This window comes from Ilyonectria robusta (assembly GCF_021365365.1).
Source record: "Ilyonectria robusta strain PMI_751 chromosome Unknown BGZ61scaffold_2, whole genome shotgun sequence".
NCBI classification, from domain to species: domain Eukaryota; kingdom Fungi; phylum Ascomycota; class Sordariomycetes; order Hypocreales; family Nectriaceae; genus Ilyonectria; species Ilyonectria robusta.
This window is the reverse complement of record NW_025764436.1, coordinates 2,495,691-2,518,636: the sequence shown is the minus strand read 5'-3', so window position 1 is coordinate 2,518,636 and position 22,946 is coordinate 2,495,691. Positions and strand designations below refer to the sequence as shown.

Below are 22,946 nucleotides of genomic sequence, written 5' to 3'. Positions count from 1 at the left end.
ATACGGTTTTGATGCTTTGAAAGAGCGACACGTGAATCTCCTCATTTCTCCCTTGGCACGCTCAAGTCCATCGTCTGGACAATGTACAATTCTAGGTCATCAAGCTTCCGTGTTCTAGTCTTTACTGTTGCAAGTCTATCTAACACACCTACCGAGTTAAACCGAATGGTCTTTCATGCGAACTATCACTATAATGAGTCAAGTAGTTTTTGGACCAAGGACGAAATAGACACTGAGAACTGTGGGTAGGACTACAGAAGGTAATTGCACATTAAACTAGACAGATCAACTATAAACTATACACGGAGCTACAGTTATGCATCGACCAAGGAATTCTCCATCAACGAGCTCTTCTCTGCCACCCTGAATGCGAGTGTTTGCAAGCTGTTTGCCTGCAGAATTTCAAAGACGGCAATGTCTGCCTTCATATCTTTCTGGAACCAGTTGCGCAACTCAACGGCAACCAGACTGTCAATGCCAAACGCACTAGTTGGTCGGGTTGGGTCAAGCTCCGCGATGTCCATCATCAGACTCCGGCTGAGCTTGATCGTCATTGCGTTGATGATCACCGTCACAGCGTCGGACAAGGACAAGGCGGCTTTGAGGAGGGATTGGGTGGATTGCACGCCGGTATTGTTAGAGTGAGCCACGGAACGGGCGCCGAGCTTCGGGAGGTGGGAGAAGACAGGACTGGATTTCCAGAAGGGCTCGTCAGCGGGAACGCCGTCGTCATCAGGAAGGGTGGATTGAGTCTGGATGCCGGTGATCATCTGACTCTCAGCAGAAGACGAAGAAGACTCTCGGATGGCAATCTCCAAAATGGCATGGAACTCATCCTCTTCGATGCCTACGAACCCCTTCCTCTCCAAGTTCCGGCGGATCATGCCAGTTTGATCCTCTGCCACAGCACCCACGGACAAAATCATGCCCAGATCAACGGAGATGGCTGGGAGGCCTTGCGAACGGCGGTACTGCGCGAGGGCATCTTCGTATGCATTGCCCGCTGAGTAGTTCGCCTGGCCTGAGTTACCAAGAACACCGACAGAGGATGCCATAATGATGAAGAAATCCAGGGGTAAGTTCAGAGTTGACTGGTGCAGATTCCACGTTCCATGAACCTTGGGTCGGATACCCGCGTTGAACGAGTCGAGCGACATGTTGTCGAAGATGGCGTCCTCCAGGACCATAGCCGCCTGAATGACGCCACGAATAGGCGGGAAGCTACCTGCAATTCCGCTCAGGGCGGACTCCAGTGCTGGCCCATCAGTGATGTCCACTGGTAGGACTTCGACCCGCGTGCCGGCCAGAGCCAGTTCGTCGATGAGCTGTTGCACTTCAGGACGACTGGCGCCAGAGCGAGAGGCGAATACCAGGTTTTTGGCACCGCGAGCGGCCATCCAGCGAGCCATACTGCGGCCAAGGCCACCGAACCCGGTAATCAGGTACGAAGCATCTTCAGAAAAGGTGAATGGGCCGGTAGAGGCTGGAATAGCCTAGTAAATGGGGTTAGAATGGTGGGTTTAATATTGATGCACAAGAACTTACTGGAACCATGTCATTCTCCTGAGGAACCATGACAATCTTACCAACGTGCTTTCCCTGTTGCATAAAACGGAAAGCCTCTTCAAATTGTCCGAAAGAAAAAGCAGTGACGCGCGGAATAGGCTTGATGGCCTTTGTTCGAATTAGCTCCATCGTCTCGTGCATGAGCTCAGCCGCCAAAGAAGCGTTCTGCTCGTAGACGGTGATTAGATCAATCGACGCGAACATGACGTTACGCAAGAACGGCGCCATATCGAGACGACGATTGTCCACGATGTCCTTCTTGCCCATCTCAATGAAGCGGCCAAATGTAGCAATGCAGTCCCACGTGGCGCCCAGCATGTCCCCAGCCAAGCTGTTGAGCACGACGTCAACGCCACGACCGTTCGTCGCCTTCTTGATCGCCTGAGCGAAGCTGGTATCACGACTGGAGAAGATGCGACTGTCGGGGATACCGAATTCGCTCTTGATGAGGTCGCGCTTCTCCTGAGTACCAACTGTCACAAAGATATGAGCGCCGAGAAGTTGGGCTAGGATGATAGCTGCTTGTCCGACGCCTCCAGCCGCAGCATGAATTAGGATTGATTCGCCCTTCCGAAGATGGGCAATGTGTTTCAAGCCGTATACGACGGTGTTGTAAACAATTGGTAATGAGGCCGCAGTTGCGAAACTCATGTCATCGGGAATTGGCTCGACGACACCGGCGTAAGTGCGAGCATAGGTAGAGTAGTTATACCTTGTCCACGCAACGACACGCTGCCCGACCTTGAGGTGAGAGACATTGTTGCCGACGCGGTGTACGATTCCAGCACACTCGAGACCAAGCGAGGGATCCGACATCTGGCCGGTACAGATCATGATGTCACGAAAGTTGACACCAGAGGCCTTGACTTCAACTTCAACCTCATCGGGACCGAGAGGCTCCGCTGGTCGAGCATCGTCTTCGAAAATCAGGGTATCCAGCAGACCAGGTGTCTTGATGTTCAGCTTAAGGGGCCGACCCGGCTGTTGAAAGGGCTGTAGCTCCGTCTTTTCGCTACCAATGGACTCGTGATTCAGGCGGCCGTGGATCTGAGTGTTGGTGTCGACCGACTCGAGACAACGGGGAATATTCCAGCAGCCGTCGCCATAGTAGTACTCTGGCTCTTGGGACCCTGGGCTGCGCAATATCTGTTGCAATAGCTCAAATAGCTGCTGTGCGGCCTCCGCAGGGTTCTTGCGGTTGACGGATGCGAAGTCGGCCGTGGTCAAGGGGAAGGTCTCGTTTTCAGCCCGGAGGGAGCGAGCCATACCGTGGAAGATTGCGGATTCCGGGCGGCTGGCATTTTTGAAAGCTCCTTCGGTCACCCAGACTAGGGCTTTGCTGGTCTTGACGATAGCCTTGATTGTGTCAAACTCGGCTTGTGTCATGTCCTTGACGATGGGGCGGTCGAGTTCGGCTAGAGACACACAGCAAGCGTTCTCTAAGGTAGCTTCAGTCAAGTCTGCAAGCCGGGTCGTCTTAACTAGAATACCCAAGTTTGCAAGTTTCCGGTCGAGAGCTCGCCCCAGACCACTTGATGGCTCATCGTCGGTAATCAGCACCACCGAGTGAATGGATTGGTCGACGGCTGGTGTAGCATCCTGTTCAACAGCAACACACGAGAAAACGCGACCCAACTCGTCATTGGGGTCCTTATTATCTGGAGCAGCTAAGGTGAGGTCACCGAATCCTACACGCTTGAGGTGCTCCGCCCACATCTCCTGATCCATGGTAGGACCCCACGGACGGTAGCTCTCCTCGGACATCCACCAGCCAGGCAGGCAGCCGAACAAAAGGAAGGCCTGGTTAAGCATGTTGGAGATCTCCACCAGGATCAATCGGCCACCCGGCTTGAGCAGCTTTCGCGTGTGCTCCAGGGTCTTCGTAATGTTGGTCGTGGCGTGCAACACGGAAGCTGCAACGACGAGGTCATACGTGCCGGCCTCGAACCCCTGATCGACCGGATCCTCTTCAATGTTCAGTCTTCGGTACTCCATGAGTCCTTGCCAATCTTTGAACTTGGTCTCTGCCTCTTCAAAGAAGCCAGATGAGATGTCGGTGAAAGTATACGAGTCAAACTTGGGATATCGCCCATTGTTTCCTCCAAAGGCGGAAAGGATAGGCGCCGTGGCACCGCCAGTACCACCGCCGATTTCCAGAACCTTCATATTGGGGTTCTTATTGGAGAGCATCTCAGCGTATCGATACAGGATATCGTAGCCCAGCACGGCTTCGTAGTACTGGTACAGCAGTTCGTCTTCCAGCATCAGCGCAAGCGGGTCGACGACGCCGGTTAGGATTTTGTCAAGCTTCCGACCAACGCGGCAGATGAGTTGTGCATCGGTGCCGGAGGATTCTAGTCGGGCGGCTAGGCTCTCCATTTTCTGACAGATAACTGGATCGTCGAGTTGCTCCCAGTCGGGTGTTTGGTGAGGGACCTTGTGAGCCTGGACTCGGTCACGCTGGTATTGCATGTATCGATAGAACTTCTGATGGTGAGGCTTCATGTTCGGGACCTGGTCCTCGCTGACGGTCTGCAGAACTTGGTAGTAGTAGAAGTATGCGATCGTCTCGAGGTTCGCCACGCGTTTAGGATCTTCGCAAGGACGGATGAACTGACGCATCAACTCATCGCCCTTGGCATGAGACAGGAGTTCTGGATCTGGGTGCCAGGTGGAGTGGAAGCACAGCTTCTTGACAGCCTCTCGACCTGCCGCGTTGTCATCGAAGTTCGTCCCCGAGTCGATGCCGTTGCACCGCACGTCCTGGAAGCTGACCATAGCCTCCCCCGTGCCCTCGTCGCGGACGAGTACATTAGTCGTCACCTCCCGGAACCCGGTATGGTTTGCAGTCGCAGCACAGTCGAAACGGTGGCCAACGTCCTGGGCAATGTCGCCTCGAACAAACGTGTCGGCGAAATATACGGGCAGATAAGGCGATGCGATGGAAGACTGAGCGTGTAACAGCGCGGGGAATACCATTTGCACGAAGCTGTCCATGGTGGCCGGATGTACGAGGTAGGGATACTCGAACTCAAACGGCATCAGGGACTTGGTATCTGGGACTGTCGCGATACCCTTTGCTACGCCCTCGTTGGACACAAGGTCGCCAGTTAGATTCCGGAATGGCTCTTCGTACACCAATCCAACAGCATCGACGATATCATACAGGTTCTCGGCCATGCGGGTGCTAGAGAAGGTCTCCGTGGCCACAACGCCATCCAGCGCCGGGTTGTACGGAATATGGCTAGAGGGAAGGGCATTGGGGCCATCATAGACGGCAGTAATCAAGCCGTGGGCATGTTCGGCCCAGCCATCCGCAGCAGACCAAGAAAACACGCGGAACTCGTACCAGGTGTTGGAGAAAGAAGCGCTGCTCTCTTTGTAGTGTCGCAGTGAGAAGAGTGTCTCCACGCCCTCCTCACTCGCTGGCACCATCAACGCGCGAATCAAGCTGATTTCTTTCAACCGATATCCCACAAACTTGCCCTGGGGAGCCGTGTACTCGGGCATGTGGCGGAGGTGATTCAATGCTTCGAGGGCCATGCAAATGTACCCCGTACCCGGGTAGACATATGAGCCCTGCACAATGTGGCCCTTGAGCCAGGGCTGCTCGCGGAGCCGGATCAGGTTTCGCCAGCGTGGTTCCATAGGGTTCCAGTCATTGACCGGGTAGCCCAGGAAGTCGGTACGGGCGTGACGGCGGAAGCGATGCTCAAGGCTCATCCGAGACTCCATCCAATGGCTCTTGGTGTGGTTCCAGAAATAGGGTGGTAGATCGACAACCACCTGCGGGGGAGCAGTACGCGATCCTGCCGGTGAGTTGATTTTGTACAGGTCGACAGTGGTGCATCCTTTAGCGAAGAGGAATGCCGCCGCCTCGAGAGCAGTATCACAAGCATCCTGACCTCTGGATAGCACCGACTTGTACGCGATACCACTCTTCTCCAGACCAGGAACGCTGAGAATCTGCTTGATGGGACCGGCCAGAGCCGAATGGGGGCCCAGCTCAAGGAGAACATCGACGGCGGCCTGGCTCGCCGCGAGACGACGAGCGCGCTTGGTGACTCCCCGGGGAGTACAGAGGATCTGCAGGCCGGTGTTGAAGCGGACGGGGGATACCATATTCTGTCTCCAGTACTTTGGACCGAGGATATCAGAAGATGTCACGGGTTCGCCAGTAACCGTAGAGATCATCTCAACTGTCTCTGAGGGAGGCTGGACTTCCATGCCGGCTAGAGACTGTTCGTAGTCGCTGGCAACAGCGTCCATGTGGTGTGAGTGATACGCCGTCGAGACCTTGAGGAACCGCGCAAACACGGCGTCCTTGTGCAGAGCGTCGGCCAGCTCGGCCAGGGCAGGTCGATCGCCTGAGATGGTGACATTGGTCGGGCTATTAATACAGGCAACAGATGCCTTGCCGAGGGCAGGATTGAGGGAAGCAATGTACGTCTTGACGTCCTCTTCAGACAAACCAACAGCCATCATGGCGCCATCGGCCGAAGGCAGCTTCGTTTGTACAAGAGACGAGTGCAGGCCACGGAAGTACGCCGCCTTGAGAGCCGAAGCCGTGGGCAAGATCCCGGCGGCATACGCGGCAGCAATCTCACCACTCGAGTGACCAATAACTTTCTGGGGATGGATGCCCCAACTGGCCAGCAGATCGATCAACGCAAGCTGTAGGGCTGTGCAGGCCGTCTGACTGACGAGAGACTCGTTGATGCGAGACACATCCTCGTCTTTGCTCAGCTCGTCTATGCCAGTGGGTGATTAGTATTTACTCAAACGGGTTTCGAACGAGGCTTCACTTACCGGTGAGTGACCAATCGGCCCCAAGGCTCTTGACAAACTGATCGGCGTGTTCAAGCCGCTGTTGGAATAGAGGGTACGTCTGCGCCAGCTCCCGACCCATGGCAAACCATTGGGCACCCTGCCCCGTGAAGACGAACGCAACCCTCAGGGGATGGAGAGAAGCACGAAGCGGCTTCTGGCGTGTGGCAGTCACCTTCTCAACGAGATCGGGGAGGGAGTGGGCTACCAGGAACGACTTCCAAGGCAGCATGGACCGGCGACTGCATAGGGTGTAAGACAAGTTGTCGAGAAAGGCTTCCTCGTCGGCCTCCTTTCGCTGAGCCAAATGCTCGGCGTACACTGCACCACTCTTGCCTGCGATGTTTTCTTCATGGGTAGACCAGATGAAGATGCGACGGCGCTTTACTGCGGACAGAGCATTTGTATGGTCGTGAGCATCACCGTTGGTGTGGCCGTTGGTGTGACCATTAGCATTACCGTCTGTATGGCCGTTTGTATGGCCATTGGTGTAGCCGTTAGGCCGTTTGGACTCGGCAAACAGTGGCATAGCGGTATTGCTAATTGCAATGCTTGTCTGCAAGTCCAACAACGGCTTGGGAGCCGTTCGGTGCGCACCTCTCAGACCACGACCTTGGAGATAGTGGAACGCATCATCCAAGATAACGTGTCCATTTGTTCCTCCAAAACCAAACGAGTTGACACTAATCCGACGCTGCCCTTCCATCGGCCAAGCTACCATTTTGGTGGGCACTCGCAGGTTCCAACCCTTGAGGTCGATTTGCGGGTTGGGGGTCTCAAAGTACACGTTGGGAGCGATGACACCGCGTTCGAGGGACAAGACTGCTTTGATCACGCCGGCGAGGCCACTGGTACCTTCAGTGTGTCCAATGTTGGTCTTGACGCTGCCAATGTAGAGCGGAAGCGTCTCGCCGTTTTCGTCCACCGGGCGCTGGGGACCGAAGGTGTTACCAATAGCACCAGATCTGTCAAGAGTCAGTACAACCACACTTTATGATCTTGGGATGGACTTACTCAAGGGGATCTCCAGCTTGTGTTCCCGTGCCATGGGCCTCAAAATAAGCTGTCGTGGCGAAGTCGCAGCCAGAATCCTTGTATGCAGTCCGGATCAACTCTTCCTGTGCCTCTCGCGAGGGCAACATGATACCCGAGGTCTTGCCATCTTGATTGCAAGCAGTGCCTCGTATCACGGCACGGACTGTATCATTGTCACGGATGGCGTCAGCCAGTGGCTTCAGAATCAAGCAAGCAATACCCTCGCCACGAGAGTAGCCGTTGGCGCAAGCATCGAAGCTGTAGCAACGTGAGTCCGGGCTGAAGAAGTGCATGTTGGACATTGCTGTTATGATATCTGGATTCAGGATCAAGTTGGTGGCGCCAACTATTGCGCGGTGGCTTTCGCCTGAGCGCAAGCTCTGACAGGCCAAATGAAGGGCGACAAGACTGCTACTGCAAGCCGTGTCGAGAGTCAGACTGGGGCCCTTGAGATCATAAAAGTAACTGATACGGTTGGACAGAATGGCAGCTCCGTTGCCTGTCACTGAGTACAGCGGTGCTGTTTCAGGGTCGCGGTCAATGATCTCGTAGTAGTCGCGTGAGAAGCTACCGACATAACAGCTCGTGTCCGAGCCAGCTAGGTCTTCCATGCTCATTCCGCCACTCTCCATGGCCTCGTAGACGGTCTCCATGAGAATGCGTTGTTGAGGATCGATACTCTTGGCTTCTGTAGGAGGGATGGAGAAGAATGATGCGTCGAAGGCGGCGACGTCTTGTTTCAAAAAATGTCCCCCTTTCGCATTTGTCTAGGTAGCCATCTAGTCAGTATAAAGATTCTTTTGTACAGGGAATGGAAGGATCATACATTGCCCCCTCGTTCACCGTCGGGATGCCAATAAGCATCAATGTTCATGCGATCCTTGGGGACCTCACTCCACGCGGCTTCCCTGTTGGCACATAGCTCCCATAGTTTGTCGGGGTTGGTGGCTTCGCCAGGCAGTCTACAGGCCATGCCTACAATGGCAATGGGCATGGACTTGTCCTGCTGTATAACGGCCTGAACCAGGGGCTCTGGTTGTGAGTGGCCATTACTGCTGTTGTTGGAGAAGGAGGGCATCTTGGTGGGCCTCTTGGCAGGACTTTGGCTTCAAGAGACGCGTGGTGATTGGAGAAATGATTAAAAATGACCGCTGGAGACGGATTGGGTATTCCCTTTGTGATATACAGCGTTCTCATTTAGATGAGCTTCATTTACGGGATATTTCTACAGATTTTCCACTTTCAAGGAGATAGAGGATTCGATCTGACCGGACATATCCGCCAAAGATTTCGGAGGCAGCTTCACTGGTGGTAGCCAGCGGCGGATAAAACTCGTGAGCCGATCCACGGCGGGATACGAAACACGGTATTGATTCCTGCGCCCCGTTTCTGCTTACCGGTAAGCTCAACTACGAGATACCACATACAGAAAGATGACATGAGATTATTTTCCCGAATATGCAAATCCAGTTCGTCTATAGCGGTTCCCGCATGCCGGCGTCCGTTCGCTCACGCCATGTCTCGGCGGGTTCCTGCAAGAACAAGACCCATTCGCTCGGTGGGTTTCGACGGCGCGAATCCTTTCGGGAAATTCCGAACAAGGAGGAAGGCTAATTTATAGCAAATGTTGAAAACGAGGGGAATTCAACATGCCAAATCGAGTGATAACACTTGGCCGCTGATTCCGCCCTTGTGCAAACCCCCTGAAAACAGTAGCATGACAAAACACGGCCATCACAACGAAAATCAATCATAGCCAGTTAACCGACTCATGCGACACGATGAAATTTCTCTGCTTGCATGGTGCTGGGACCAACTCAAGTGTACGTCTTGCCTCTAGGGCTTTCTTGTAATTATGAGCCGGTCTAATTGTTCCTAGGTCCTCGATATCCAAACTGGTTGGCCAAAGCATCCCACCATTATAACTCGTATTTAACTGAAGAGCAGGCCCAATACGTGACGCAATCGGCACAAATGCCACTTTTGAGTTCTTCAATGGATTTTGTGAGGTAGAACCGGTTGAAGGTAACTCCTCCCTCTCATATCTCCTTACGTTTAGACACACTCAACTCCATTGACCAGAAATCAAGAACATCTTCGCCGGCCCCTTCTACACCTGGTACTCCCCCGGTTTGGGCGGGAAAACTTTGACGGAAGCCAAAGCTGAGCTACTAGACCTTATCGCTGTTGAAGGGCCATTCGACGCCTGTCTGGGCTTCTCGCAAGGTGCCGCTATCCTGGCTGCCGTGATCATAGACCATCAGGCGCAAAACCCATATGGGCCCAACTTATTCAGACTCGCCGTCTTCATCTGCGGCGGTAGTCCGCTCCTTGTCACCAAGACACTAGAGAAGCATGATTCGGACTATCAGCCTCCTGTAGATAACATGGCTGCGTTGACGGAACCGTGGTTGGGACCCTATGTACCTGGACACGAACCACACCCTGATGAGCAGTGGAATATTTTCAAGGCACAGAAATTGAACGATGCCGGCTTGACGATCAGGATCCCTACGGCACATATTTATGGGGCAAGGGACCATACCGTCAAGGAGAGTTTGAACTTGAGGGATATGTGTGACCCGAGAAGGAGAGTCGAATTCGATCACGGCGGAAAGCACGAGGTACCAAGAGCGACCAGAATTGTGCAGCAGATGGCCATGACGATCAGGAGAGCGGTAGATAAGGCGATGACAGCTCAATAAAAAATTAGTTTTGCTTTTCTAAATTCATTCTCTCCAAATGATTTGGTTCACAATCGATGAAACCCTCATGCATTGGCTCTTTTTTTCCCCGAATATTGCTATTTGTACAGATAAAGACATTCTTGATCCTGCTAATAATTATGCAATATCCTCCTCGAGTAATGTAGAAGATATTTCTTTCTAAAGACTAATATTTAGTGTTTATTTTTTATTGTATTAATATTTTATTTTGTTTCTTAGTTCTAATTCAATAAGAAAGATGTCCATTCAGTACTACCTTTAACTGCCCAGCATCGTAGGTATATCAAAGCCATGCAACAGTTTCAAACAATAGGGGCACAAACTTAGCACTACACCGTACCGGAAGATGCGGTAGTTCATACACCAAAGTTGTTACACATTTACCTTTCATTCATCCATCACCGCATTTATATAGGGAGGTTACCCTATGTCAAGACCAATTTACACATTCAAGAATAACGCGTTAACTACAGGATTATCAGAAGGGCGAAGGGTTTTAGTCCGAACATGAAGAGTAACACAGATATTTTTCTAATTTCTTCCATTCATACTAAGTAAGCTTTTGAACATAATGATAACTAGTACGGTGGTAAGCTAGGACTGGCTACTATAAGAAGCATGAAATGTATTCCCTATCTGGACTCGCAACCACCAGCACCATCAGTCACTCCGTCGCCCTACTTTCTCTTACTATAGCTCACTACCATGCACTTAGTATCACTCAAATAATTCACAGGCTTCAAGAACACGTACCCGGGAACTCCTCTGTTATCTTGGGGGGGTGCACGATCCACCAGTCCAACGCCTTGAGGGCCAAATTGCGCCACCACGACTTCCAGGGAGTGTCTCCTGCGTTGAACGAGAACTTTTGCGCCATCATGCTCTGCCTGGCGGCTTGGAAGCCATGCTTGAGCATGTCTTTTTCGTAGGCTGATATTCGGGCTGTGAGAGAGATCTCCTGTCCTTGCTTCGATTGGGATTTCAGAGCATCAGCGAGAGACATGGCGTCGATAATGGCGCTGCTGGCACCTTTCCCCAGATAGGGAGTCATGCTGTTCGATTCGTCAATTTTGCTTTCATCTTGATTCTAAATAGCGTGAGGGACTCACCTGTGAGCAGCATCTCCAAGAAGAGTCACCCTTCCCGTCTCCCACGGATCAATCGGGTCCTGTGTCTTCACATGCGAAACAAATACCGAGTTCGGCACACTGAGGGCAAGCAATGCGCGTAGAAGTGGGTTCCAATCTTTGGCTCTGGCGAGACATTCGTCTTTCAATTCCTCAGGCGTCATTTCGTCCGGGTGTTTGTTCTGGTTGACGAATTCATCGGTATAGCAGCCCATTCCGAACATGAGGAATGAGTCCGCAGGGTCGATGTTCTGCAGGTCGTAGGGTCCGTAGGGTTTCTGGCGATCTTTGTAGTACGCCACCACCATTGAGCGTCGGGGCGTCATTGCCTGGATGTGAGTTAGTTATCACATCCACAGTCTTGGGGTCATGGCGGAATCGTACCACGCATCCGGACTTCCAAGGTATCATAGCCTCAGTTTCTGGCGTAAAAGGTGCTTTGAAGTAAATAACCGTGAGGCCGCTGGCAGTCCTGCTGCTACTCGGCAACAACTGCTTGCGGACTTTCGAACCAGCTCCATCAGCTCCTACCAGGACATCACACCCAATCTCATCACCGTCGCCAAACCGCACTCTAACACCGCCTTCCTCCCCCTTTACCTCCTCGTAAGAAGAAAACTGTTTGCCAAACTTGACAAACTCCTCCGCGCCGTGCAACAGAGCCTCCCGCAATCTCCACCTTGAAATGGAGCACATATCTCTCGACTGCTGCACATCCATCCGACAGATGAGCCCGCACTTCTCATCCATGAGCCCCACGCGGTTCCCCTGACTCTGCGGGACACCAACGGCGCCATCGATGAGAGCTACACAAGCCGCAGGAAGTTGGTCGCGTAGGCTATCGAGAACGGAGGGTGGGACAAGGATGCGGTAACCAACCAATGTGCTGGTATCACTGCCTCCTCGTGTGCCACTCTCATAGACAGTCACACTAAATCGAGGGTCTTTGTGAAGTATCTGGGCAAGAACCAAGCCGCCCGGGCCGGCGCCTATGATGGCAACGCGCAAGGGCTTCTGCTCCGACATAGTTGTTATTGTTCTGGATATGTGGCAGAGTTCTTCCGCTTTTTTGAGTATTCATAGCTACTAAGTCAATATGAGTCTACTGTACACAATCGTTCCACTTCGGAGGGAACGCACTGAGTATGAGAGGATTCTCGGCGGGTTTTGCTTACCACCGGTTGAATGAGGCCACCTGCTTGTGGACCCGGTTCGGACCCGGCGGAGCCCGGAATCCTTTTCAACGCCCCCTTTCCTAACATTGGCAATGCTGTGATCTTACAATATTCACAGTGGCAATGGCACGACTTTCAGAAACCGGCCAGGCGCCGATGCCAGAGCGACCGCCCCAGCTCGACAGCCCCAGCACTAGCTCCTTGCGCATGGCCTTGGGCGTCCTTGGGTACAACCCCTGTTACGCTACAATCTACTCGGTGTGACTCTTCTGATACACAACAGACTCTGGATATGCCTCTTTCTGTCCGCGCTGGAAACGACTATTGTCGCAACAGCATTGCAGACCATTTCCGATGATCTCAACGGCTTGGCACAGTCAAACTGGGTGGTTGTGGCCTATCTTCTCACATACAATGGTAGAGCAGCCACGCGAGAGACATACAGACGAACACCGCTGACAGCCGACGTTGAAATAAATAGGATTTCTTCTCCTATTCTCCAAATTGACCGACATCTTCGGACAGAAGGCCCTCCTCATCGTGGCTCAAATCATCTTCTTGATATCTTCTCTGGCCTGCGGGGCAGCGCAGACGATGCCCCAACTGTAAAACTTCCCTAGCACCTTTTCCATGTCATCAATCGACCCGTCTCTGACTGTGGCTATGCCGACTAGTATCGTCTTTCGCGCCTTCCAAGGGCTTGGCGGCTCTGGTATATATTCCACTGTCTTTATCATCATTGCCAAGATTGTCACGGTCGATAAAGTCGGCACGTACACGGGGATCCTCAGTTCAGTGTTTGCGTTGGCCAGTCTCCTGGGACCAATCCTGGGTGGTGCAATTGTTGACAATACGACTTGGCGATGGGTGTTCTTCATCAAGTGAGAAACAATCCACCTCCCATGATGGCGTATCCAGCCAAGAAGAAAAGAGTGATAGACTGATGCTTATAGTGGTCCGGGTATTGTCATCTCACTCCTCCTCGTCATTTTCGCCATTCCCAACTCGAACCAACAGTTTCTTGGCAAAGACACGATACAGCGCGTCGACTTCATTGGGGGTCTCATATCCATAGCCTGGCCGATAATGCTAGTATTTGCGCTGCAAGAGGCCGGCGACGGCTATTCATGGGGCAGTAGCACCATCATCGGGACTCTCGTAGGCAGTGGTGTTGGGCTAGTCTCGTTCGTCGTGTATGAACTTTGGGTCCAGGGCCAGCCAAAGACGGAGCCGATTTTTCCCATTGGACTATTGAGGAGCATAACATTGTCGCTCAACTTGATGTGCGTTCTTTCTCTCATCATGTTTGAAGAACAGTTGAAACTGAGGGAAATTGAGCTGATCCAATATTTACAGTACCATGTTCGCGATGGGCGCCTGCTTCTATGCCGCTATAATCCTCCTCCCCCAACGATTCCAATCCGTCAATGGCCTCTCTGCTTTAAACGCTGGTCTCAACATGCTCGCCTTCACACTGGTCTCGCCAGTTTTCTCCATGGCATGCGGCATAGTATTGTCCAAGAAGCCTCCAGCCGCCCTCGTTCTGTTACTTGCCGGATCTGCTTTGACGACCGTCGGGATGGGCTTACTGAGTACTCTGGCAGACTCTGGATCTGTATCTGCTCCGGCATATGGATATGAAGTTCTTCTTGGAGTGGGTTTAGGTCTTATGATGCCGTCGTTGATCTTCTTGTTAAAAGTTGAGTTTGACGATGAGAACTTGGGTATGTCTTCTCCCTTTTCTCTTCATCTTTTTATTCATTTAATAACGATGCCAGCCGCCGTCATGGGCGCAAACAACACAACTCGTACTCTGGGTGGTTGCGTAGCCTTGTCTGTGTGTTCGACTGTGCTACACACAGATCTTCACAGCAAGCTAGCCGCCTTTCTTACACCTGAACAGATTACAGCGGTGCTCGGCTCCTCGGCCGCCTTCGGCAACCTCTCTGACTCTGAGGCACTCCGGGTACGCCAGGCATATGGTGCAAGTTATGATACGCAGTGTCGAGCTATGTTGGCGTTTGCTGGACTGGGTTTCGTATCGGCACTTTGCCTAGGATTGGCTAGTAAAAGGTTGAGAGACAGGATACAGGCTGTTGGTGCAGGGCAAGAACAAGGTTAGTGAGTAATTAATCGTGATATTATGGTGTGGTACAACATATAAATGCAGAGACGTTGAAATTTATGTTTAGTAGAGATCTAGCTACGTATACAATGTTCCATTCATTTCTACCGTTACGTTCAAGGTCAAATATACTATGATTTCGCACTTTTCTGTGAGTTGAGTAGATAGTGAGTAATATCCTAGCTATTGTGAGTCCAGTCTGGATACAAAACATCCACGGACTTCAACCAAAAGTGAAAGCAGATCTACCTAGATCTACTTGGCCAAATTCCTCAACCACTCTGAATTTCCAAGTGCTTTGACCGACTCTATCAACCCACCTCGGTGGAACCACAACATCCGCCCGCCAATTCCCAATCCCCCGAAGACAGCACTCATACCCAGGAGGCTGACAGCCCATAGATCCCAATTCTTTGCCTTCCATGCTGGCATCCGCATATCCGCCGTCTGTAAATGCATGGGCCTGAGTTCCTTTCCATCCTTGAATCTCAGCTCGGTGTCGTACATGAGCTCTTCAACCAAATCCGCGGCATGGTGCTTTCGCCTGGAAGCAACATGGGCAATGCGCATCAACCGCAGAGAATTCCGCTGGTAACTCCCGTCTTTGTCTGCCAGAATCTCCTTGCCTTTGGTGTAGAGCTCCTCTGAGGTGAAGCGGAACTTATTCAACGGCTGAGCAACGCCCCCCGCGACCAAGCGCGTTGTGTTGGAGATCTGATCCATAAATACACCCATCGACAGCATGGGCACGCCGTGGAAGAGACCCTCATTAGCGCTAGAGCCACCTCCATGTGTAAAGTAGATCTTTGTGGAAGGGTGGTCGAGGATAGAACGCTGGGGGACGAAGAAAGAACAGAGCCAGTTCGGGTCCTTGCCTGAGAGAAGATCGCTTAGACGGATCGTCTTGTTGCCCCCAGACGGCTTTTTCATGTTGTAGGTCGTATTGAGGTCGAAATCCTGGCGGCCACTCTTGCCAATGGACCAAATTACACCATCGATCAAACCCTCCTCCATAAGGCGCAGGAGGCCGTTGATAATCTTAGCTGCATCGGCGTTGGTAAGAATAATGTGCGTGCCCAAGGCGATGTAGATGACCTTGGTGTGCTGGGACAGGAACTGGTGACACTCCTCATTCAGCGGGGGATAGGTATCACGGATCAAGGGTCCAATAGGGGCGCAGGTAGGAGGTAGGTCACGCGGGATTTCCAGGCCTAGGAACGAGTTGATGAAGATGAGGTAGTCGGGCTTTTGGATTCGGTGAGTCGGGTATGTGACACCGTTCTTTAGGCGCATCTGCTTGGTCCACCGCATCCATTTCATGATGACAGGCAAGTCAAAGTAGATGACAAGTTCATTCCTCATTCGCAACCAAATGCTTGCATTCTCAGAGGTAAGGGTTCCCTCGAGCTGGAAGCCCGGTTCGCCAGGGATGTAAGAGCAAGGCATCATCAAGAAGGGCATCTGCGGCCAAACCTGGGCGATGGGCAGATTATACTCGACGTGGATATCCTTGACAGCGTCGACGAAGAAGTCAGCAATCATCATGCTCGGCCTCGTGTCAGGGTCGTCCATGATGGCTTTCAGTCCCCGGTACGTCTGCGGCCAAAACGAGTCCCAGAGATATTTGCTGGGCATGGTTCCGCTAATGCCCTTGGAGATATCCCACGTTCGCATGCGCAGATAGTGGGCATTCATCTGCTCCGAGGTCGGGCCCGGACCAAGGGAGTGGACTTTCGTGATGAACTCATAGTCCTTAGTCCAGCCGTCTTGACCGTCGAGTGTAGCAAACTCGACGGTATGGCCTCTTGCAGCGAGAACGCCGCCAATTTCAAAGACAGGGCCTGTGTGGTATTAGATTTAGGAGAGCTTGTGTATCGAGACAACGGGGATGAGCTGACATACTAGCATGCGTGAATCCGCCCGTCGTCACCACCAGCAAGATCTTGCGCGATGGGTGCGCCAACTCGAGATTGGCCATGATGTCAATGATGGGCTGAACGATTGCCAGATGACGAGATGACAGGCTCAGGTTCCCGTGAGTGAAATATTTTGTCCCGGATCGCCTGATCTTAATTACAGCATAGCCACGGAATTGACCGCACCCAACAGCGGCGGGTTTATCAGTGTGTGATTGGCCATCTGATAACCCGCCGAGGCCAAGGATGTTGGCTGCAAGTTGACCCACCTGGAACCAGGAAGTTCCCTCCAACAGGCAAAGGCAAAACAGGCTAAGTTAACTGCTCTCAATTTCCCCCTGTAACAAGAAATAATTCCGCATCGTCGCCAGGAGTAGCCTATTGTGCTCATCCCAACACGAAGGAAGATTTTAGAAGAGTTCATATTCCTTTCTAAAACTAAACTCAACACACCACTTGGACCATACAGCCTCCGTAGAACCAATGGACTCTAGTTATTGGACGGTCTGCACTCTCAGATAAGATTGGCTTCTTACTGGAGGTTTTGCTTCTTAAGAGCGGGGAGGCCTGGATGTCTTGTGCCTTCTGGGAAGTTTCATCTACAGGCTCTATTAATTCATTGCGAGTGCTTCACGAGGAAGTAACGCAATCTTAACCAGTTGAGAAAGTTGAATACACCAGCCCTATATCCCACTAAAAGTCCACCCTCTTCGGCGACTTTTTGCCCGAGTCCGCCACCAACTCGCCGCTCAGCCAGGGTTTCCTCGGAAGGTTGTCAAGGTGAAATTTGCATTTCGATCCCTGACAAGGGTTAGTTCTCTTGGCCTCATCAAATTTTTGATACGGCGGCTCACAACCACTTTGATTACTTGCAAAATCCAATTCTAGACGTCAAGTTCATTTTACCTGTAGATAAATATTCATTGCAATCCCACTGATGGAGAGCAAATCAGCGGTGTTTAGCTCCGGAAACCCATCTTCGCAGACACTTGTCGGCCGGTTTCAGCAATCATGCACGTTCAAGGCCTGGCTACGACGTTGGTATGTGCCATCCACTGGGTTTCAGCACATGCATCCTCGGTTAGTATGTGACAGATAAGCTGCGACTGTGTGATCGGATCGTTCTAATGTAACCATTCCAGAATACCCAGCAGGTCTCGGATTAGATGAGACGAAGTGGGGGGAGGCCCGAGAGAAGGCAAACAACCTGATTGCCCGCATGAATCTCACGGAGAAGGCCATGATGGTGACAGGTACCTTGGACGGTACCTGCATTGAATATGTCGCCCCAATTACCCGTGTCGGCTTCGGCGGTTTGTGTCTGCAGGATGGTCCCAGTGCCCTGCGAACGGCGGACAAGGCCAGTGTCTTCCCTGCTGGGCTGACTACCGCCGCGACCTGGGATAAGAAGCTCATGTACGCTCGGGGATCGGCATTGGCACAAGAGTTCCGGGACAAGGGAGCCCACGTTGCACTCGGGTAAGTGGTCCCCATTTCATCTACTTACGTGCAGCTGGGAATATTCGTTGCTAACGTGTGACATCCGTATAGCCCTGTGGCCGGGCCATTGGGTCGGTGTCCGTGGGGCGGACGAAACTGGGAAGGCTTCTCCCCAGATCCGTATCTCACAGGCGTCGCTATTGATTTGACCATTCGAGCCACTCAAGAGATAGGCGTTCAAGCCACGGTCAAACACTTGATCGGCAACGAGCAAGAGACGCAGCGGAAGCCGACTTTAATTGACGGCGTTATGGTCGATGCGGTATCATCCAACATTGATGATCGCACCATGCACGAGCTATACCTCTGGCCTTTCGCGGACGCTGTTCACGCCGGGGTTTCTTCCGTCATGTGTTCATACAATCGAGTCAACGGCTCATATGGTTGCGAGAACTCAAAATTGGTCAACGACCTCCTCAAAGGAGAACTCGGCTTCGAGGGCTATGTTAGTTCCGATTTCTTCGCCACCCGGTCTGGTGTAAAGTCGGCCAAGGCCGGTCTGGACCTCAACGTCCCGGGGCCAATCGCCTATACTAATCTTGGAAATACCTACTTTGGGGAAAATCTTGTGACCGGGGTGCAGAATGGGACTTTGTCCTCGAGTCGACTAGATGACATGGTTCGCCGGGTCCTCATGCCGTACTACTACCTGGGTCAAGATGAGGGCTACCCATCTGTAGACCCATCAACCTATTATCTTGTTGCTCAATTTCTGGGTGTTTCGCCACGCGATACACTCACACCAGCGGGACGGGACGTCAGAGCGGACCACGGTGAGTTGATCCGAGAAATAGCGGCTGCCGGTACCGTCTTGTTGAAGAATGACAACGGCATTCTCCCTCTGAAAAACGCTTCTAATCTCGCCGTGTTCGGCAACGACGCTGCTGATCCGACAAGCCTTGTTTATTCCGATGGCGGTCCTAACATCGGCACTCTTGTCATTGGCGGTGGAGCTGGGAGTGGCCGCAACTCCTATGTCGTGTCGCCGTTGGATGCCATCAAGTCTCGGGCCAAGAAACTAGACGTGGTTCAATTTATCGCCGATAACACAGTCCTCGCTGAGGGAGACTTCTCTTCACTATACCCACAGCCTGCTGTCTGCTTGCTCTTCTTGAAAACCTGGGCAGAGGAGGGATATGATCGCACTACCCTGGAAGCAGACGATGACTCTACCGCAGTTGTCGCAAAGGTGGCCTCTTTCTGTCCGAAACGAACTGTGATCATAACGCACTCTGGAGGTGCCAACATTATGCCCTGGGCATCGAACCCCAATATCTCAGCTATTCTCGCTGCTCACTATCCTGGGCAAGAAAGCGGGAACTCCATTGCCGATATCCTTTTTGGCGACGTTAATCCTTCGGGGAAGCTTCCCTATACGATAGCGAAGGAGGAATCAGACTACAATACTCCAGTCTTAAATTTGACGGGCCCCGATGCTACCAATTCTTCAGAATGGCAATCTGATTTCGTCGAAGGTTTGCTTATCGACTATCGTCACTTCGACGCCATGAACATTACGCCTCAGTATGAATTCGGCCATGGCCTGAGTTATACCACCTTCGCCATAACTGATGCGTCAGTGGTAAAACAAAAGAAGGTGACAGCATTTCCGGCGGCTACCAAAAAGTCTACCATATCTTTGGGGGGCAACGCCAACCTCTGGGACACACTATTGACTGTCTCCGTAACGGTGTCAAACACGGGTTCCGTATCTGGCGCCGCAGTGCCTCAGATCTACGTGTCCCTGCCTCATGATGAGGTTCCCTCCGGAACCCCTGTCCAAATCCTGAGAGGATTTGACAAACTCTCGGTACACCCTGGGAAGGAAAAGAGTGTTAAGTTTGCTCTAACTCGTCGAGACGTAAGCTTCTGGGACGTCGAGGCTCAAAACTGGCGCATTCCAAAGGGAAAGATTGAGTTGCATATCGGGTTTTCCTCTCGAGACATCAAAAAGACTTTGTCTGTAGAATTACTTTAGATTTAGTGTTACTGCTATTCTATTTTGAAGACTATTTTATATCTATCTTATCCACACCCCTTGTCTTCCTGTCCGTTTTGCTATCTATGAAGTTTATCCATGCTCTTTTCCTCTACCAGTTACGAGATCACGCCTTTGAGAATCATGCCGGTGATGGTTAAAAGCGTTAGAGAGCAAATCATCTCTGCTGGCGACTAGACAAGTTCCTGGACTAAAAAGTAATACTTTTAACGTCAGGACGGGGGAACTGATTTGCGCAGCTCACATCTACCGTCATTACAAGTTCAGGGCCTGTATTATCACTCCAACTCTGGAACGTACGTTTCTAAGCCATTTTCTGATATTCTTTGAACTTTATGCCATGTCGCTCAATCTAAAAGATCGGGACTTTTGTCAAGGCTCAGGGCAACTCTTTTATTTATGGAACACTAACAAAATCTGCCTGAAAACTCAACGCTACAAAACGAGGTTCTACTAGACATGGACGAGCTATATCTAAGGCAGAGATTCATAATTTAGTTGAGAGTATATGGAGATAGATTTCTTCCTTACCATTGAAATTGATCTATAGTAATCTGGATCAAACAATCTAGGGAAGGGTCTTACTCCTACCCCCGTCTTCGGATCCAAGAACCCTGGTGTGCTGTAAATACTTTCCTTGTAGCCAACATTCAGGTTGCTCTTACCTTGCCGCAATGTCTTTCCGATAGAACATGTTCTCAAATGAGACACACTCTACACCCTTGTAGGCGAGAGAGACAGCTTCCTCAAGTGTTGGTCCATAAGCAGCAACCGACAGCACCCTACCGCCAGCGGTTTTGAGGACACCATTGCTGCATTCAGTCCCGGCGTGAAATATACACACGCCTACATCAAGAATACTACGTCAGAAGAATTATCATAGCTGATAGAAAGACTCACCTTGGGGATGAGGCTTCACCTCAATAATGTCTCCTTTTAAATATGACTCGGGGTAGCCTCCTGCCGCAATAACAACATTGCAGGCATACCCCGGAAGGACTGGGATAGCAACAGTATCCAGGATCCCCGTACAGCACGCCAGTAGAATCTCCGCCAAGTCAGATTCTGATGACAGTAGCATCATCATTGTCTGGGTCTCTGGATCTCCAAACCTAGCGTTGTACTCCAGGACTTTGGGGCCAGTTGGTGTCATCATGATCCCCGTAAAGAGCAAGCCAACAAAAGGGCGACCTAATGTCTATGTCAGAAAGGCTTTTGTCTTCTTTGACTATACAAAGTACATTACCTTCAGTCTTGAGCCCATCAAATGTAGGCTGGAGAATTGTCTCTTCGATCGTTGCCATTTGCGCTGGACTCACAAATGATACAGGTGCATAGACACCCATCCCCCCAGTATTTGGCCCTTTATTTCCTTCAAAGATCCGCTTGTGATCCTGTCCAGGCGGTAGTGACTTGAAGGTTTTCCCGTCACTAAATGTCAGGACGCTGATCTCGTCGCCTTCGAGGTACTCCTCGATGACAACGGATTGACCAGCCGTCCCAAACTTTTCCTCAACCATCATCTCACGGAGGGCATCCTGGGCCTCGGCATGGTTCGTTGGAAGTACCACGCCCTTTCCGGCGGCAAGACCATCAACCTTAATGACCACTCGCCCTGCGTCGACTTGTTGGAGGTAAAGGCTCGCTGCTTCGAAGTTGTCAAAGCTCTCGTAGCTGGCAGTTGGGATGTTGTATTTGCGCATGATGTCCTTGGCGAATTTCTTCGACCCTTCGACTTCAGCTGCCTCCTTGGTGGGGGCAAAACAAGGTATTCCACCTAGAATAATTAGAACGTCACGGAAGAGTTAGAGGTGATGCGCTCACTGCCACGGAAATACCCCTCGATTCCATCGATGACAGCGTCGTCGGGGCCGGCCACGACGAGGCCAATATGGAGCTCTTTCGCTAGAGAAACCAGGAAGGGATAGTTGTTGGCTTCAACATTTTCGATATTGGAGACTCGTGGAAGCTTGGCCGTCCCTCCATTGCCGGGAACGACGTAAACATGGCGAACCGATGGACTCTGGGTCAGTTTCCAGGCCAGGGCGTGCTCGCGACCGCCTTTGCCCACCAACAGCACCTTAAGACCAGATGGCGTCGCATCAGCCATTGCGAAATGAAGCGATGCTCTGTGTATAGAAATTTTTGTGGTGAGATTAATGCTTGAGTTTTTATTCCGCCTTGTCCAGAGGCTTAGTCAACCTATACCCTGATGAACGACGTTGATGTTGGGCATATATAGTTCACTCGCACCACGGTTCTATGTGTAGGTTCATGAAAATTGGTGAAATTCAATTCGCGTCGGATGGCTTATCCTTGGTTCATTCTATGTCATTGGCTTTGTCGATATTTAGATTTCGTTTTCGACCCATTGACGAGGCGCAATAGTCATTATAACCAGAACAATCCAGCGAACACAAATAGCAATGATGCCTTCAATCAACCACCCGGCTTGAAAGCATGGATATCATCCAAATCCACTGGAGGAAGCCCATAGACATCGGGTCGATCGCAGAGACGGCCGATCTCGATGGAGCCAAACCCCACTGCAAAGGATACAAGTTATTCAGCCGGACAAATCAATCGCAACTCGGGTCTCTAATTAAAACACAATGAATTGACTTTCTATAAATGTTTCCTCATTCCCAAGGATTTATTCCATGAACAATTCGGGGAGGTCTGCGTGACTTGAGCTTCCAACGCGAACCCGTCCGTCGATGCTCCACGACTCCGCCGCAGGCTTTCCCCACCGTCCTTCACGAAGGCTCTCGGGAACGATGGCGGCACAGCAATCGTACGTTTGCTTGCTCGGGATCTCGGACGAAATAACCCAGCGACTGAAGGTGGATAATCCGCCCTTGGCCAACCCAAAACGAAATGCTGGTCGTACACCAGCTCGCAAACCAGGGCTCGATCGAGTTAGCTTTGTGTCTGGTTTCGGGTATTTTCA

General features: G+C 51.6%; 7 protein-coding genes across 7 annotated transcripts; 3 read left to right on the top strand and 4 right to left on the bottom strand.

Moving 5' to 3' along the window:
- Positions 1-314: 314 nt before the first annotated feature.
- Positions 315-8,506, bottom strand: BGZ61DRAFT_339395 (uncharacterized protein; the record flags this gene model as incomplete). Its single annotated transcript, XM_046239224.1, has 6 exons — positions 315-1,483; positions 1,536-6,317; positions 6,376-6,855; positions 7,003-7,358; positions 7,408-8,195; positions 8,255-8,506. The coding sequence occupies 6 exons, from the start codon at positions 8,504-8,506 to the stop codon at positions 315-317; spliced, it is 7,827 nt and encodes a 2,608-aa protein (XP_046110981.1).
- Positions 8,507-9,209: 703 nt separating this feature from the next.
- Positions 9,210-10,133, top strand: BGZ61DRAFT_527168 (serine hydrolase FSH; the record flags this gene model as incomplete). The annotated part of the gene is made up of 4 exons (XM_046253073.1): positions 9,210-9,251; positions 9,308-9,326; positions 9,376-9,453; positions 9,511-10,133. 4 exons carry the CDS (start codon positions 9,210-9,212, stop codon positions 10,131-10,133), a joined length of 762 nt encoding a protein of 253 aa, XP_046110980.1.
- Positions 10,134-10,595: 462 nt separating this feature from the next.
- BGZ61DRAFT_513443 (uncharacterized protein) lies at positions 10,596-12,307 on the bottom strand (the record flags this gene model as incomplete). The annotated part of the gene is made up of 5 exons (XM_046252175.1): positions 10,596-10,621; positions 10,706-10,732; positions 10,908-11,206; positions 11,264-11,610; positions 11,666-12,307. The coding sequence occupies 5 exons, from the start codon at positions 12,305-12,307 to the stop codon at positions 10,596-10,598; spliced, it is 1,341 nt and encodes a 446-aa protein (XP_046110979.1).
- Positions 12,308-12,579: 272 nt separating this feature from the next.
- BGZ61DRAFT_502776 (major facilitator superfamily domain-containing protein) lies at positions 12,580-14,626 on the top strand (the record flags this gene model as incomplete). Its single annotated transcript, XM_046251742.1, has 7 exons — positions 12,580-12,683; positions 12,740-12,873; positions 12,938-13,061; positions 13,131-13,337; positions 13,410-13,739; positions 13,813-14,180; positions 14,235-14,626. 7 exons carry the CDS (start codon positions 12,580-12,582, stop codon positions 14,576-14,578), a joined length of 1,611 nt encoding a protein of 536 aa, XP_046110978.1. The 3' UTR covers positions 14,579-14,626.
- A 32-nt stretch (positions 14,627-14,658) lies between these two features.
- On the bottom strand, positions 14,659-16,639 carry BGZ61DRAFT_410748 (UDP-glucoronosyl and UDP-glucosyl transferase). The gene is made up of 2 exons (XM_046243248.1): positions 16,484-16,639; positions 14,659-16,422 (listed from the first exon to the last, which is right to left on the bottom strand). The coding sequence occupies exons 1-2, from the start codon at positions 16,557-16,559 to the stop codon at positions 14,837-14,839; spliced, it is 1,662 nt and encodes a 553-aa protein (XP_046110977.1). The 5' UTR covers positions 16,560-16,639; the 3' UTR covers positions 14,659-14,836.
- Positions 16,640-17,508: 869 nt separating this feature from the next.
- BGZ61DRAFT_553930 (glycosyl hydrolase family 3 N terminal domain-containing protein) lies at positions 17,509-19,975 on the top strand (the record flags this gene model as incomplete). Its single annotated transcript, XM_046255562.1, has 3 exons — positions 17,509-17,581; positions 17,640-17,976; positions 18,049-19,975. The coding sequence occupies 3 exons, from the start codon at positions 17,509-17,511 to the stop codon at positions 19,973-19,975; spliced, it is 2,337 nt and encodes a 778-aa protein (XP_046110976.1).
- A 682-nt stretch (positions 19,976-20,657) lies between these two features.
- Positions 20,658-22,106, bottom strand: BGZ61DRAFT_553922 (putative bifunctional purine Ade1; the record flags this gene model as incomplete). Its single annotated transcript, XM_046255561.1, has 4 exons — positions 20,658-20,842; positions 20,897-21,187; positions 21,243-21,773; positions 21,821-22,106. 4 exons carry the CDS (start codon positions 22,104-22,106, stop codon positions 20,658-20,660), a joined length of 1,293 nt encoding a protein of 430 aa, XP_046110975.1.
- Positions 22,107-22,946: the final 840 nt, after the last annotated feature.

Bases quoted from the DNA above. Each gene is read 5' to 3' on its own strand.
- BGZ61DRAFT_410748 (XM_046243248.1), bottom strand. From the start codon at position 16,559: ATGGCCAATCTCGAGTTGGCGCACCCATCGCGCAAGATCTTGCTGGTG. The intron at 16,423-16,483 runs GTATGTCAGCTC...AATACCACACAG, and splicing joins GGGCGGATTCACGCATGCTA to GCCCTGTCTTTGAAATTGGC.